Source organism: Dictyostelium purpureum (genome assembly GCF_000190715.1).
Source record: "Dictyostelium purpureum unplaced genomic scaffold DICPUscaffold_69, whole genome shotgun sequence".
Taxonomy (NCBI): Eukaryota; Evosea; class Eumycetozoa; order Dictyosteliales; family Dictyosteliaceae; genus Dictyostelium; species Dictyostelium purpureum.
Genome location: NW_003519406.1, coordinates 81,268 through 96,780, shown reverse-complemented (window position 1 = coordinate 96,780; position 15,513 = coordinate 81,268). Strand labels below are relative to the sequence as shown.

The window sequence follows — 15,513 nt, the reverse complement described above, 5'->3', positions numbered from 1 at the left end:
GATATAAAAAATAATAATGGGGGTAATAAAAGAATTATGAAATCAATACAAGAAAATAGATTCCTAAATGCTTTTGATAAACATATTTTTTCAAAGATATTACTTTTAAATACAAAAAACAATGACCTTTTATTATCCAAATAAAAAATAAATTATCATCTTTTGTACTAGTAATTTTTATCAAATCCAACCCTTTTTTGCTCTCAAATCACTTTGCTTTCCAAGTGTTTCTTCAAATTTTCAAATTAATAAATTTTAAATAATTTATTTTAATATTTTTTAAATAAACAAACAAACAAACAAATAAATAAATAAATAAATAAATTAACCGATTTAATTATATTTTTTAAAAAAAATAAAAAAAATTGATTTTGTGTATATAATAAAAAATATATTTAATTAAAACAAATAAAAACGAAAATAAAAACGAAAAAAAAAAAAAATAAAAAATAAATAAAAAAAAATAAAAGAGAAATATAAAAGAAAAATAAATTTATATAAACCATTTTTTTTTTTAATTATAATTTTATTTTCATTTTTATTTGTTTTAATTTTTTTTCTTTGTATCTTTTTTTTTTTAAAATTTATTTTTTTTTCGTAATTTTTAACGATTTTTTTTTTTTTTTTTTTTTTCAAAGGGAATATTTATTTTTTTTAATTATGGAACAACCACAAGAACAAGTTAACAAGAAAATAAAATTAGACAATGAAAAGATAAATAACAATACAGATAACAATACAGATAACAATACAGATAATAATACAGATAATAAAGAAAATAATAATAATAATTCCGTAGAAAAAAAGAAAAGAAATAAAGGTAGATTTGTTTTTAAGCAATATAACATACACCATGAATTATGTGCACAAAAAGTTGGTACAGATGCATTATTAGTTGCAGGTTATACATCAATTGCAAAATTTAAACCATACAATTTAAAAGAAGAAAATAAAAATTCAATTAATAATCAATTAGATGAATTGGTATTTGGAAGCGAAGAAAAACCATATGATTATGAACTTGGTAAACAATATGATAAAATTATAAATTATGATGAAGAATATGAAAATAATAATAATGATGCAGATTATTGGCCAAAATATATTTTAGGTAAAATTATTTTTTAAAAATTTAAATATAGATTATAAATTATAAATACTAATTCATAATATTGTAATTATAACAGATATTGGTACAGGTAGTAATATTTTAAGTATTATGTTGGGTCAAAGATTTAAAAAATCAATTATAAATTCAATCGATATTGATGAATCAGCAATAAAGCAAGCATCAATTAATATTGATACAATTTATGAACAAGGTAAATCAATTACAGATCGTATTTATTTATTCCATACACCAATACAACAATTTAATCCACTAGATTTGGTAGATAATGAAAATAAAGAAGAAGAGGGCATAGAAAAGAAACATAAACATCAAATTAGATTAAATAAAGATAAAGAAACCATTAAAAATATACCAGAACAAAGATTTACACCATCCTCAGACGGACTATACGATTTAATTATCAGCGCACCACCTTATTTCCCAACCGATCCAGCTAATGACAAGAATGTATCATCAATGCAAACCAACAGAAGAATCGCAAGACACACCCACACCTTAACAATGGAGGATTTAGTTTTATCAGTTAAAGGTTTACTCAGACCGGATATTGGGGTTTTTACAACCATTGTATCCGTACCAGATCCATCCGACGATTTAGAATTGGCTGCTAACAAACACGGTTTATCTTGTTTAGAAATCATTGATGTTACAGATGCACCAAACACTAAAATCATAAGAAAAATGTACACTTTTAAATTATTTTCAAATCAAGATGATGCTCAAAAAATTGAAACCATTAAAAGAAATTTCTCAATTTACGAAACTGGTATCAAAGACTCAACATTAAGAAACCATAGAAAACATAGTACACCATATAAATGGATGTTAAATGATTTCTGTGATCATTTTTTAAAAGAATCTGATCAAAATAAATAAATAAATTATTTAATTATTTAATTTTTTAATTTTTTATTTTTTATTTTTTATTTTTTTTTTTATTTAAAACACACAGTTTGCACATCCATAAATAGTTTTTATTTTTTTTTATTAATAAAAATAAATAATTTCACCAACCCAATTTTTTTATTTTTTTTTTATTTTTTTTTTTTTATAAAAATATAAATTATTTGAATTTGAAAATTAAATCTAATTTTCATTTGTAAATCAAAGATTGTATTGTCAATGAATTTCACCCAATATTTTTTTTTATTTTTTTTTTTAAATTAACGGATAATTTTCTTCTAAATCCGCCTTTTTTTTGAAAAGGGTGAAATTAAAAAAATATAAAAAAAATAAATAAATTAATTTTTTTTTTTCAGATTTTTGCATCACCCTTTTTACAAAATAAAAATTATAAAGTTATTATTCAAATAATAATAAATAATTAACAATAAATAATAAATTATAAATAATAATAATAATTAATAAAAATAAAATGACTACAGGTATACCTTCACAATCCACTTCTCAACCTCCAACACCAACACAATCACAAATACAAACACAAAATACAAATATATTAAATGATAATATGATTAATAATAATGTTGGTTTATTGATATCCCTAACTCCACAATTAGTTGGTAATATAGAGATTAAATTTAAAGTTGGAGATAATATTTCAATTGGTAGAAGTAAAACATGCAATATAATAATATCAGATATTATTATAAGTGGTAAACATTGTATGATCAGTAGAGCTGATAGTGGTCAAGAAAAAGAGAGTTTTGGTTTACTATTAGTACAGGATCTCAGCACAAATGGAACTTTTATTAATGGTAAATTAATTGGTAAAGGATTATCCAGAGTTATAAAATCAGGAGATAGATTAACACTGGGGAAATCAACAAAAGAAATTGATATTTCATTTTTATATAAATCAAATAATATACAGAGTAATAGTAGCAACAATGAGGAGAATGTTGAGTTTCTATGGGAAAAAAAGGGTATCAAAAGTGATGTTTTAAAAGATTACGATTTTATTAGAGAATTGGGAAGCGGTAATTTTAGTATAGTTTACGAAGGCATCAATAAAACCACTAGTAAAAGGGTAGCAATCAAGCATTTAAATCTCACCAAGGTATACACACAATCAAATAAATTCAAGTCTCAATTAAATAGAGAAATTGAAATCTTAAAATTTGTTAAACACGAAAACATTATAGAAATATTTGATATATTTTATACCAACGATCAGCAGTTATTTTTTATATTGGAATTGTAAGTATATACTATATAAATAATATATGAATGTATTAATATACTAATATTGGTTTATTTTTGTAGAGCAAATGGTGGGGAATTATATAATAAAATTGGATTTAACGAGCCCCTATTAAATGAAATTCAAGCAAAGTTTATATTTAAACAAATTTTAGTAGCTATTTCATATCTTCATAGTAAGGGTATTGCACACAGGGATTTAAAACCAGAGAATATTTTGTTTGAAAGTTTTGGTGAAGATTATCTTAAAATTAAAATTACAGATTTTGGTTTAGCTAGGTTTATTCACGAAGGAGAGCTTGCTAAAACATTATGTGGTTCACCACTATACGTTGCACCAGAGGTAATTTTGTCACTAGGAAAAGCAAATCCAAGATTTAATACTTCTGGTAATTATAATAATAGTAATAATAATAATAATGGTAGTCCATCTCCCACAAAAAAGGATTTGTCTTTATCTACAGGTTATGGTAAATCTTGTGACGCTTGGTCATTAGGTGCAATTTTATATATTATGTAAGTAATGGTTTTTATTAGTTTATTCATTTACCTTCAACACTTCTAATGATTTATATGTTTTTTTTTACAGATTAAGCGGTACACCTCCATTTGATGATAAGGATGATGAAGAAATCTCAACTCCTCAATTATTTGAAAGGATTATTTCAGGTAATTATAAATTCCCAACATATATTTGGTCAAAGATTTCAAGAGATGCTGCAGATTTGGTTAAAAGATTATTGACTGTCGACCCAAGTAAAAGATATACCGTCGAGCAGGCTTTAGCACATCCATGGATAAAGGGTTTAAATGAAAATACAAATCCATTTACAAATAAACCCATTTCACCACCAATTTTATCATCAGGTCAAATACCCCCAACATCACCAGTTAAGATTTATAGTGATAGTTTAGATAGTAATAATATTGTAAAAGATAATAGTAATAATTGTACAGATATTGAAAATAATAATGATAATGATAATAATAATAATAATATAACAATACCAACAACATTAAAAAGAAATTTGTCATCCTCGGAATCTACCAATGGTACAGATAATAATAATATAAATAATAGTTTTATTTCGGGCACAAATACTTTATTAAATCAATTAAATATAAGAGATATTGGCGAGCCCGTTAAAAAAAGAAAAACATTCTATAAAACTTCAAATTCCAAAGAAAATATTTATAATAATCCATTTTTAAGTTCAAGTCAATAAAATAAAATAAATAAAATAATATATAGCTTTTTTTTTTTATTACAAAAAGTTTTATTTATTAAAATTTATTACAGGGTTTATTTTACATTGTCTTTATTATATGTACAGTTTATTATAATTGCTATTGTTTTAATATAGATTTGATGTGTCATTATTATTATTACATTTGTTTTTTATTATTTTGTTATAAAGTTTTTTTAATTTGATTGTTGATAAGGGTTTAAGTTTATCATTAAGTTGGGATATTAAATTCATATTTGAAAGAATCGAGTTGTTTAAGCTGTCCAAGTAAATAGAGTTTACTGAAATTGAAATTGAGGTTAGGTTGGTTGATGAGGAGGATGGAGATGTTAGTTTTAGTTTGGTTTCACCTTTGAGTATGAGAATTTTTAATGATTTTGGTAATTGGTCTAATGTTAAGTCATATGATCTATATTTCTTCCCAAGTTCTAGCATTTGTAGTCCAGATGGTAATATATCTTTGTTTAGAGGGAAATCATAGCATTGACCTAATTTTAAAAATTTAATAGTATTGGGTAGGTGTAGTTCTTTAATTGGTATTCTGAATGGGTTGCTAAATTCGAGTGAGGTTAATGATGTTGGGAGTGAGTCTTTTTGGATTATAAAGCTAAAGAGATTTGAAAGTTTTAACCTTTTTATTTGAGAGTTGTTGGCTAGTAGAGTTGGAATGATAACTTGAGAAATCATAATTTTAAGAGTATGGACAGAGGGTGGTAGTGTAATTTCTTTAATGGCTCTTTCATAAAGGTTGTTATAGTGAATTTTGACCTTTTCAACTGATTTTGGTAATTGTGAGCATTCTTTCTCGTCAAATGTAAGTTCAGTATTTGATTTTAGTTTCAATGATTTTAAGTTTGGTGGTAGGTATGTGGTTGAAATCTTTTTTTTCACAAGATCTTGCTTTTTTCCTTTTATACCAAAAAACATTTTTGATGGGGTTGTTTCTAGATACAGTTTCTTTAATGATTTTAAATGTACAAGCGACTTTAATGTTTTTCTATTGCTAAAATCAGAGCCTAGAGATAGTTTGACCAAATTTGTTGGGATGGAAAATTGATGGTTGAAAGTATCGCCAATATCCAATAATTTCAGGTTTTCAAGTAGATGTTCATTTTTAAATTTTTGAGTTGCTTCACTACCACCTCTTAGGAACTTAATCTTTTCTAGAGTGCTTGGGAAACATTCAAAACAAAATTTTTGGTTATATCTGATTGAGAATTCGATTGATTTTAGTTTTTTCGGTAGTTGCGAAATATTATTAATGGGTTGGTTGTAGTTGATGCCAAATTTGATTTTCGTTAAACTTTCTGGAAAACTATTGCATATTAAAGGTTGGTTAAATGAATGGGAGAGATAAAATATCTTTAAGGTATTGGGTAGGCTATTTTGAAGTATTGGTAACTGATATTCTAGTGTTCTTAAATCTAAAATCGTTAGTCCTTCTGGAGTGAATATCGATAGTCTATTAAGTGAGGGGCTGATTGAGTTGTTGACTCGATTCATCCTAGAATATGATGGACGAACCAGACCAATATCTTCATATATATTGCAAGGTTTGAATTTTTTTATTCTTCCGTTACTCGAGTTTAAAAGTAATATTAAATTATTTGATGATACTTGACGGAGTTCGAAAAGTTCTACTTCAATGATGTTTTTTGGTAAAGAATCTAAAAATCTTATAGCTTTAGCAATACTCTTATTGGTTAAAAAACTAATTCTGATTGATCTAAAATACTCTTTGTGTGGGTGGTTCCATTCATTTGGTTCCGCCTTGTAAAATTCATTGTTATCTTGAAATATATGTTCATCAATTATAACTTCTCTTTGTTCATAATACTGATTTATCAACCTTAGATGTTTTAAAATTATATTTTTGATGACTTTATTACGAAAAATTTGAATAAATTTATCATTGTTATTATTACTATTATAAATAATATTAGTAGTGATATTATTATTATTATTATTACTATTACTAATATTACTATTATTACAACTATTCATTATTAATGATTTTATAATTATAAAAATCTTTTTTTTTTTTTTTTTACATTTTTTTTTTTTAAAAAATAATTAAAAATTAAAAAAAAAATTAAAAATTATTTTTATTAACTGATTACTATTTTAATTTTTAAGTTTCATTTTTGTGTTTGTTTTTTAATAAAAGTTATTAAAAATAAAGTTGATTATGAGGGATATACAATGTTTTTAAATAGAGTGTATTAAAAAAAGGAAATCAAATTCAAATAAATTTATATTTGTTTTTTTTTTTTTTTTTTTAATTTTTAAATTTAAATTAATTTAATTTTTTTTTTATTTTTATTTTTTTTTAATTTTATTTTTATTTTTATTTTTTTCAAATAGAGAATACCTATCTAACTCACACCCACCCACAAAAATAAAGTGATATATTTTTTTTTTCAATACTGTGCATAACATTGTTAAAGTTTATTCAGCTAAAGAAATAAAAGAAAATGGAAAAAAGTATTATAAAAACTTCATCTGTAAGTAATTGTTTTTTTATTATTTTTTACCTTTTTTGATTATACTAATTTATTTTCTTTAAATAATAGTTTTCTCTCGAATCTAGATTTGGCCAAAGATTTATTTTTGTGGCTGTTTTTATATATGCATTCGACCGTTTCAAAAGCAATTTTATAATAAAAAAAAATAATAGAATTATAATATTATTCCCAAGTAACATTAAAATTGTAGAAAAAATGAGTTAATTTTAAATTTTCAGTACACCAAATAATAATAGTATAATAATAGTATTGTTATAGTTTTTTTTTTAAAATAATTATTTTATTTTAATTTTTTTTTTTTTAATCTACATAATAAATAAAATAATTATTTCTTTTTACCTTTTTTTTTTTAAAAAATAAATTTCTATTTTTTTTTTATTATTATATAATTTTAGTACATTTTATTCATTTATTATTATTTAGTACATTCTATTTTGAGCAAAATCTATCGCATCTATCTGCAACAGAGACACATTCTGCTTCACTAAAATCTATGTAGCATTTATATCTTTTCATACATTCGTTAAAGCAAGAATCTGTATCATGGTTGGAGCAATTTACAATACTAATTGTGATCATTAATAAAAATAGTAATAATGTTTTTATAGATAAAGGGTATATTTGTTTAATCTGTTTAAAAATTTAAAAAAATTAATATCTTTATTTTGCAAAAAAAAAATATTATTATAAAATCTATAATTTACCATTTTTAAAGTTATTTGTTTTGTACCTTTAAACCAAGTGTAGTAATAGTATTATAATAATAAATGCTTTATAAAACAAAGCCAAATAAAATAATAAAATAAAAAAAACAAAGAAAATTATTTATTTTTATTTGTTGTTAAAATAAAATTAAATAAATAAATAACTATTTTTTTTTTTTTTTTTTTTTTTTTTTTTTTGCTATATTAATCAAATTTCTTTAATTATTGGGTTAAAACATAACAATAATCTAGATATATAATATACTTTTAATTCACTTAATTACTATAAATATAACTACTAAAATTAAAAGGTAACCACCAAAAAAAAAAACAAATGGATTTTGAAAATTAACAATAACATTAACCCACCTACTATAACTACTATAACTAAAAAACAACAAATTGATTTTGATTTTGAATGAAAAATGAAAGAAAAGTAGCACTCTTTAGATAATTAAATACGCTCTAATAAAAATTTATTAACAAAAGATCATCATCATTTTTAAAAAAATTATTATTTTTTAACCCAATATATAAATATACATAAAAGTTTTTTTTAATTATAAATATATTTTTAAATTTAACACACCCTTGTTCACACACTCAAACCCATCCATATTATAAAAATACCAATTACTCTCGTGAATAATCTCTCAAATTAAACACACACACTTACTCACACACACGCACACACATTGGATGCACATAAAGCAAGTATACATGCATATAAAACTCACAAATGAAAAATAAAATAAAAAAACAAGTTAAAGATTAAAAAAATAATTATTTCTAATACTAGTAAAAATACAAAAACATTGAATATATAAAAAAATAAACTTTCTTATTTAGGTAATGGTTGGGTGTGTGTGTGTATATTTTTATAAAAGAGGATGTTTAAAAAAGGTAAAAATAAAAATTGATTATTTTAGTATTTTTAAAAAAAAAAAACAAAATTTTTTTTTTTTATTAATTTTTATTTTATAAAGTTTTTCTAATAAAAATATTTTGCATTGGTAGAGAAATTAGCTTTCTTTCTTTTAAAATAAAAACCAAAATATTGGTAGCGGTGAAAGTTTTGACTATTAAAATATCCTGCATATATCCAAATTCTTTAGTGCCTCTTTGGATTTTATAATCTGCTAAATAAACAAGGGGAGTTTTTAAATTTTCTTTTTGAATTTTCTTTTCAAATTGGGAAAAGTTGTAAATTTTGTCTATTGAATCAAATTCTTCAATCATTACTCTACTGAACTCCACTTGGAACTGACCTCCTTCAGGCTCTTCTTCAAACCAAACAGTGCAAGTTCTCTTCTTCTCATCTATTGATACCAAAAATGCGTCGAACCAATTCAAATGATTTTCATCACTTTGTTCGTGGTGTCTAACATATATTGGCATTTCAAAATTGGGATCTTTTGCTTTTTTCTCTTTAAAGATTTCAATATGCTTGCTTGTTATTGTTTTATTGTGTCTAACGAAATAATAGTTTTCCGAAATTGAAACTTTATCTTTTTCTTGTTTTACCATTTGATTGTACTCTTCTACTGATAAATAGTCTGATAAAAATATATTATTATCTTTTTTACCTTTTTTACCAACTTTGTTAGTTTTGTTAACTATAGTTTTATTCAGTTTTTTATTTTGGTGGATAGGTGAGCTTTCATTGCTATTGGTTGGACTATCATTTAATTCATCAATTTTTCTTTTTTTTCTACCTCTAGTTGATTTTGCTTTAGGTTTTTCTGGTGATGCTATGGTTGGATTGGTTTGATTGTTGTTATCTTTATCATTATTATCCATTTTGTTATTGTCTATATTATCCGTATTATTATCTATACTATTATCTATACTATTATCTATACTATTATCTATATTATTATCTATATTGTTTTCTGTGTTACTATCTAATTTTTTATCCGTATTATGGTTGTCTATAATAACATCATAAAAAATATTTTCATTTATATCAATATTATTATCACTATTATCATTATTACCAATATTGTTGATGCTATAATTATTTTCATCAGCATAATTGCTATCTTTATTAACATCAACATTATTATTATTTTCATCAGCATTATTGCTATATTTATCATTAACATCAACATTATTATTATTTTCATTATTATGGGTTATATCTATACTGTCCATAATGGTGTCTTTAATAGTTGTATCTTTAGCAATATTATCTATACTATCTTTATCTATATTAATAGAGTTGTTATCTATGTTTTTACTATCTATGCTATTATCTATGTTGTCTATGTTGTCTATGTTATCTATGTTACTATTGTTATCTATTTTACAACTATCGTCTATATTATTATCAATGTCATTATTATTATTATTATTTACATTATTATTGGTATTTATATTAATTTCATTGTTTGTTAAAGTAGAGATAGTTGAACTACCATTAATATTATTATTTACATTGTTTTCTATTTTGTTGCTATTATTATTGTTTTTATCATAATCTATATTACAAGATTGTTGGGAATGAGATATTATCGGAGATAATAGTTCTTGAAGTTGTAAATCTTGGGTTAATTGTTGTTGAATTTTTTTTTGAATTATATTTTCAACATTGATATTAGATAGATATTTTTCAACCTCTGCTTGTACTAATTGTTCTAAACTTTTATACGATAGAGCCGATGTAATTTGTTTAATAACTTCAGTTTTAACAATTTCATTGATGCCAAAAATTCTACTGTCTGATATTGATATTTTTTCATTATTATTTGCACAGCTACTAAATTCTTTTTGTTTTTCTTGTTCAAAGGTTGATTCTGTTATATTGGTATTGACTATGTTTGGTTCTTCATCGCTATTGGATAAATATGACAGACCCAAATCCATTGGATTGTCTTGTTTTTTTTCTTCAAAATTCATTTTCCACTTTTTTTTTTTTTATCTTTTTTTTAAATATATTTATATATATATATTATATGGGTGCTATAACATTGGTTATTAAATGTTTGTTAAATTGTGGTAAAAATTAAAAAAAATTGTAAAAAAAAAAAAAATAAAAAATAATTTTTTTATTTTTTTTAAAATTTTTTAAATTTGAAATTTTTTTTCTTTTAAATTTTTTTAATTTAATTTTCAAAAAGGTAATTTCGAAAAATTAAATTTAATTTAGAAATTTATAATTTTGGAATTTATAATAATTAAAAAATAAAAAATTCCAATTAAAAAAAAAAATCTTTGAAAAATACACCGGAAAAATTTGTATTTATTGTTTTTTATTTTTTTTTTTTATCATCTTATTTAATATTAACTTAAATTATTCCTATTTTATATATTAATATAAACACTATTTTTTTTTAAAATGAAAATTATAAATTCATTATTATTATTATTAGTAATTTTACAATTGTTATCAAGCAGTATTTCTGTGATTGCAAGCAGCGATGAATCAGCACTGGATTCTTCAGAACAATCACTTTTATGTCCAGGTGTCCCGATGTGTGGTGGTCCAGAACAAGGAGAGTGCATTAATCAAATGTGTAGATGCCATTATCCATGGGTTGGATTTGATTGTTTAAGTAAAATTATAATAATAGATCCACCCACACTCCCACCCGGCGTTCCTTCAATATGTGTAGATATTTGCAATGGCCATGGTAGATGTAGTTCTGATAATTTATGCATATGTGATATGGGCTGGGGAGGTCCATATTGCAACACATCATTATCATCATCATCATCATCGTCAATTGTCCCACCAATTCTAGATCCTATAATTGTTTGTAATAGTACCAATAATGGTTTGGTTGTCGATAGTTATACAGGCATCAACTGCACAGCCAATGGTCCAATGGAATGCGTAGACAATTACAGTGGTTCGACATGCTCAACCGAAAATCAAGGAAGCAGCAGTATCAAATGCACTGTTGGTTCACATATGTCGTCCAGTCAAAGACATTCCATTACTTGTATTGGTAGTGATATTAAATGCGTATCATCATTTGTCAGATGTGGTGTCAAATTATCAGCTCCTGGTAGCTTATATGTCAATGATATCCAAACTAATTCAAATATTGTAATGTTTAATCAAGACAGCGAGCAAATTTATTTGGGGGAAAAATCTGAAACATCTTCAGTTTTTAGTCAATTTAATATATTATCTATTTTATCATTATCATTTTTGTTATTATCTATTTTTTTAACCCAATAATAATAAAGTATAAATAAACCAATCCTTATAAGATTTTCTTATCAACTAAAAATGTGCTTATTAAAATAACCAACACACAAAAAGGTGGTTATTTTTTAAAATTTTTTTGGATGTGATTTTTTTTTAATTTTTTTTTTATTTTTTTTTTAATTTTTTTTATTTTTTTTATTATTTGAAAAACCAAATCTGTATATCTTTTTAATTTAAGATGAACCACATAAGCAATGGATTTCATTTCATTTTATAATAAAAGAAAATTTATTTTATAAAATTTTCAATAAGATTTTTTTCTTTCTAAACACTCTTGTTTTTTTTTTCTTTAAAGTTTAAATATAAAAACAAATTTAAATATCACACAAAAATTATTCAATAATAATAATAATAATAATAGAAATAATAATAGTTCTAAAACAATGAGTTTTAGTAATTTATTCCATACTAGTAACCATAGTAGATTTGAATCATTTAAAGAATATATTTATAATTTATATAATAGTAAGAGTACAAAATTAACAAATGAAGAATATAAAACAATTTATAAGTATGTATTTTAATGTATAAAATTATATAAAAATGCATATTAATTTTTTTTTTAAATTTTAGCAACATTGTTTTATATAGAGAAAAATGTTTTTATTTTAATTTAGAAAAATTAGTTATAATTTTTCATTGTGACTATACATGGTTAAATTACAGAAATGTAGAGTCTGATGACAGTTTTGAATCAGTTTATTTACCACTTGTCGAAAGTTTTTTAAAAGATGAAAATATGCAAATTGAACCATTTAATAATATATTTATCGAACAAAAGCATAATTTCGAAATAATTGAAATATTAATTCAAAATAATATTTTAAATTTTAATAATGTAAGTTTATTAGTTTTAAAAAAAATTAAAAATAGAGATCTTAATGACTAATATTTTAAAATATTAGGATTTGTGTAAAGAAATTATTAAAAAAATATTTAGATTTATTAAAAAGCAAAGAGATATTATTATATCAAAAAGATTAGAAGACAGTTTTAATAGTACAATTAGAAATAATAGTAGCAGTATAAACAATAGTATCAATAATAGCAATAATATATTTTATTATAGTCCTAATAAAAATCACAACAATAACAACAACTACAACAACAATAACAACTGTATCAATTTAAATTATTATTATATTTATTTATTAAAATCAATATTATTATTTAAATCTAAAATTGGTAGTAATGGATATGAAGAATTTAAAGGAGAGCTCTATCAATTTTTTAATGATCTTATTATAACGATACCAAGCAGCAAGGTTAGAAAAGATATGATATTACTATTCGAGTTTTCAAATGTTATCAAAGAATTAGAGTATAGCAGAAAGGAATATTATAACTTATTATTAAAATCATCTATATTGAACGATTTTATCAACGTAGACCCTATGTTTCAAAAAAAGAACTATAACGAATTATTAATAGCAATTTATATCGATACAGAAATTTTCGAGAATGGTTTTAACCTAAAGCAGGACTACAACTATATCATTGAACCCTTATTAAAGAAGTGTAGATTTAAAATCAAGAAATTTAATCAATTTTTATTTGAATTAAAAGTTAATAAGCAGTATTTTCCAAATTCGCTAGAGTCAATTTTAGCTACCTTAGAATTCTCAATTTCAATCCCGATTATTACTCAGATGATAGAGAAAAATAATTGGGACAGGTTATTGGTTAAAGAAATCTTAAATAATTTATTAAAAAAATGTGACTCTGTTATATTACGCTCACTATTTAACATTGATGAAGAATTGGTCCTAGATAAAGAGTTTTTATATCAACTGTATCAAGATACTTTGGATAGATTATTAAAAAGTAGAACCAAGCTATTCGAGTCCTGTGTAGAGCCTTTATTTTCAAGAATTACCAAATCACCTATTAAAATGAAATTTATTCAAGATAATCTTCAATTCTTTTTTAAAAAACTGTATATTGGTCAAATTGATCAATTTATATATCCAATTTTCAAAGAAGAGTGTGAAAACTCGTCGACATATAAAAGCAAATCAATCATAAAGTTGTCTAGTGGTGACGACAAGGGTAGCAGCTGCAGTGAAAGCTATTATAGAAAGAAAATGGAACATATGATGAATGATTTATTCATATTAATCAAACAGGAGCAATCAATAAACGAAAGCAAAGACAACAATGATCACTATATTATGGAGCTATTAAAACAACTAAACAATATACCCAAAGAAAAGAATCAAATTAAAGAGCAGGTTTCAATAGAGTTGGATCAATATCTATTTCCAAATGATACAGAGAAATTAAATTTCAATAAAAAAATTGAAAAAGATATAGAAAGTATATATAAAAAAGAAAAAGAGTTTATTGATCAACAAATTACATTAGAAAAAGAATCAACTGCTCTTACACAACAATTAAATCTATTATCAAATAAAAAGAATGAAAAGAGAAACCAAATGATTAAAATTATCGATAATATGGTTTCAAAAAAACAGTCATTAGTCTCCACACATAATAATAATAGAATAAAATCATATAATAAAAGATCATCATCATCATCAATCTCAAATATTAAAAAAACAGCAAATTATAGTTTACCAATTTATATACAGCGTTTTGTAATATCATTATTATTTAATGATTCAAAAACTACACAATACACAAAACTTTCAATATCATTAATATCAAAGAAATTTTTAGAACTATCAATTCAAGAAATGAATCACTCCACCACAGTGCCAATATCTATTAGTTACAGATACAATTTCAATAGTAATCTATCACTACTCAAATCAAATGTTAAATATTTAAATTATAGCTTTACTTACAAAAAAAAATACCGTCATTATTTTTACCACGATTATGACGAAAGACTCAATGAAGAATTGGAATTAATCAACATCAACTACAGCGAGTTGGAAATTCTCGATCTCAGAAAATGTGAAATAAATAGTATTCATTTTAATATTTTTTCAACAAAAGATAAATATATAAACCTAAAACAACTCTTACTATCAGTTCCAAAAAATAATAAAATTATAAACGAAAAGCAAAAAGAACTGAACGAAATAAATAAAAGGATATCAATTAAATACATAAACGAAAAATAAAATTGAATAACAATTCATTCACCTAAAAATAACAAAACGAAATTCTTTTTCTTTCTCTCACACAACCAAAAAACGTCATACACCCAAATTCAATGATAATAATAAAAATCAAGATATCTTTTAGATATTTTTTTTTATTTTTTTTTTATTTTTTTGTTTTTTTTTTTTAAAATATTGTTGTTTTAAAAATGAAATTTTTTTTTCTTTTTTTTATTTTCACTAAGTGATGGTATTGTTTTTTAAAATGAAACATTTGGTTTTTTTATTTATATTTTTTATTGTTTCATATTCACAAACTATAAACGAAGCCGAAAGTGAGTAAAATTTATTAAAAAAAATTTAGAAAATTAAAATTAAAATTTTTTTTTTTTTTTTTTTTTTCTTATTAGGTAGTTGCGCAGAGGAACTAGCAAATACAGTTAATGATGAGACTTTAA

The 15,513-nt window shown here is 22.9% G+C and overlaps 7 protein-coding genes across 7 annotated transcripts; 4 read left to right on the top strand and 3 right to left on the bottom strand.

Moving 5' to 3' along the window:
• Positions 1-660: 660 nt before the first annotated feature.
• DICPUDRAFT_150404 (uncharacterized protein) lies at positions 661-2,008 on the top strand (the record flags this gene model as incomplete). The annotated part of the gene is made up of 2 exons (XM_003286386.1): positions 661-1,111; positions 1,188-2,008. The coding sequence occupies 2 exons, from the start codon at positions 661-663 to the stop codon at positions 2,006-2,008; spliced, it is 1,272 nt and encodes a 423-aa protein (XP_003286434.1).
• Positions 2,009-2,507: 499 nt separating this feature from the next.
• On the top strand, positions 2,508-4,521 carry DICPUDRAFT_150403 (uncharacterized protein; the record flags this gene model as incomplete). Its single annotated transcript, XM_003286385.1, has 3 exons — positions 2,508-3,292; positions 3,359-3,811; positions 3,885-4,521. 3 exons carry the CDS (start codon positions 2,508-2,510, stop codon positions 4,519-4,521), a joined length of 1,875 nt encoding a protein of 624 aa, XP_003286433.1.
• A 1,497-nt stretch (positions 4,522-6,018) lies between these two features.
• Positions 6,019-6,735, bottom strand: DICPUDRAFT_91706 (uncharacterized protein; the record flags this gene model as incomplete). The annotated part of the gene is made up of 1 exon (XM_003286372.1): positions 6,019-6,735. A coding segment is annotated over exon 1 (528 nt), but the record flags the coding sequence as incomplete, so codon positions are not given.
• A 761-nt stretch (positions 6,736-7,496) lies between these two features.
• DICPUDRAFT_150401 (uncharacterized protein) lies at positions 7,497-7,646 on the bottom strand (the record flags this gene model as incomplete). The annotated part of the gene is made up of 1 exon (XM_003286371.1): positions 7,497-7,646. The coding sequence occupies one exon, from the start codon at positions 7,644-7,646 to the stop codon at positions 7,497-7,499; it is 150 nt and encodes a 49-aa protein (XP_003286419.1).
• A 1,103-nt stretch (positions 7,647-8,749) lies between these two features.
• Positions 8,750-10,669, bottom strand: DICPUDRAFT_77310 (uncharacterized protein; the record flags this gene model as incomplete). The annotated part of the gene is made up of 1 exon (XM_003286370.1): positions 8,750-10,669. The coding sequence occupies one exon, from the start codon at positions 10,667-10,669 to the stop codon at positions 8,750-8,752; it is 1,920 nt and encodes a 639-aa protein (XP_003286418.1).
• A 439-nt stretch (positions 10,670-11,108) lies between these two features.
• Positions 11,109-11,957, top strand: DICPUDRAFT_77309 (uncharacterized protein; the record flags this gene model as incomplete). Its single annotated transcript, XM_003286384.1, has 1 exon — positions 11,109-11,957. One exon carries the CDS (start codon positions 11,109-11,111, stop codon positions 11,955-11,957), a length of 849 nt encoding a protein of 282 aa, XP_003286432.1.
• A 2,439-nt stretch (positions 11,958-14,396) lies between these two features.
• DICPUDRAFT_94163 (uncharacterized protein) lies at positions 14,397-15,100 on the top strand. Its single transcript, XM_003286383.1, has one exon. The coding sequence runs from the start codon at positions 14,423-14,425 to the stop codon at positions 15,074-15,076; it is 654 nt and encodes a 217-aa protein (XP_003286431.1). The 5' UTR covers positions 14,397-14,422; the 3' UTR covers positions 15,077-15,100.
• The last annotated feature ends 413 nt before the right edge of the window (positions 15,101-15,513 follow it).

Coding starts and splice junctions, on each gene's coding strand:
- DICPUDRAFT_94163 (XM_003286383.1), top strand. CDS start 14,423: ATGATTAAAATTATCGATAATATGGTTTCAAAAAAACAGTCATTAGTC.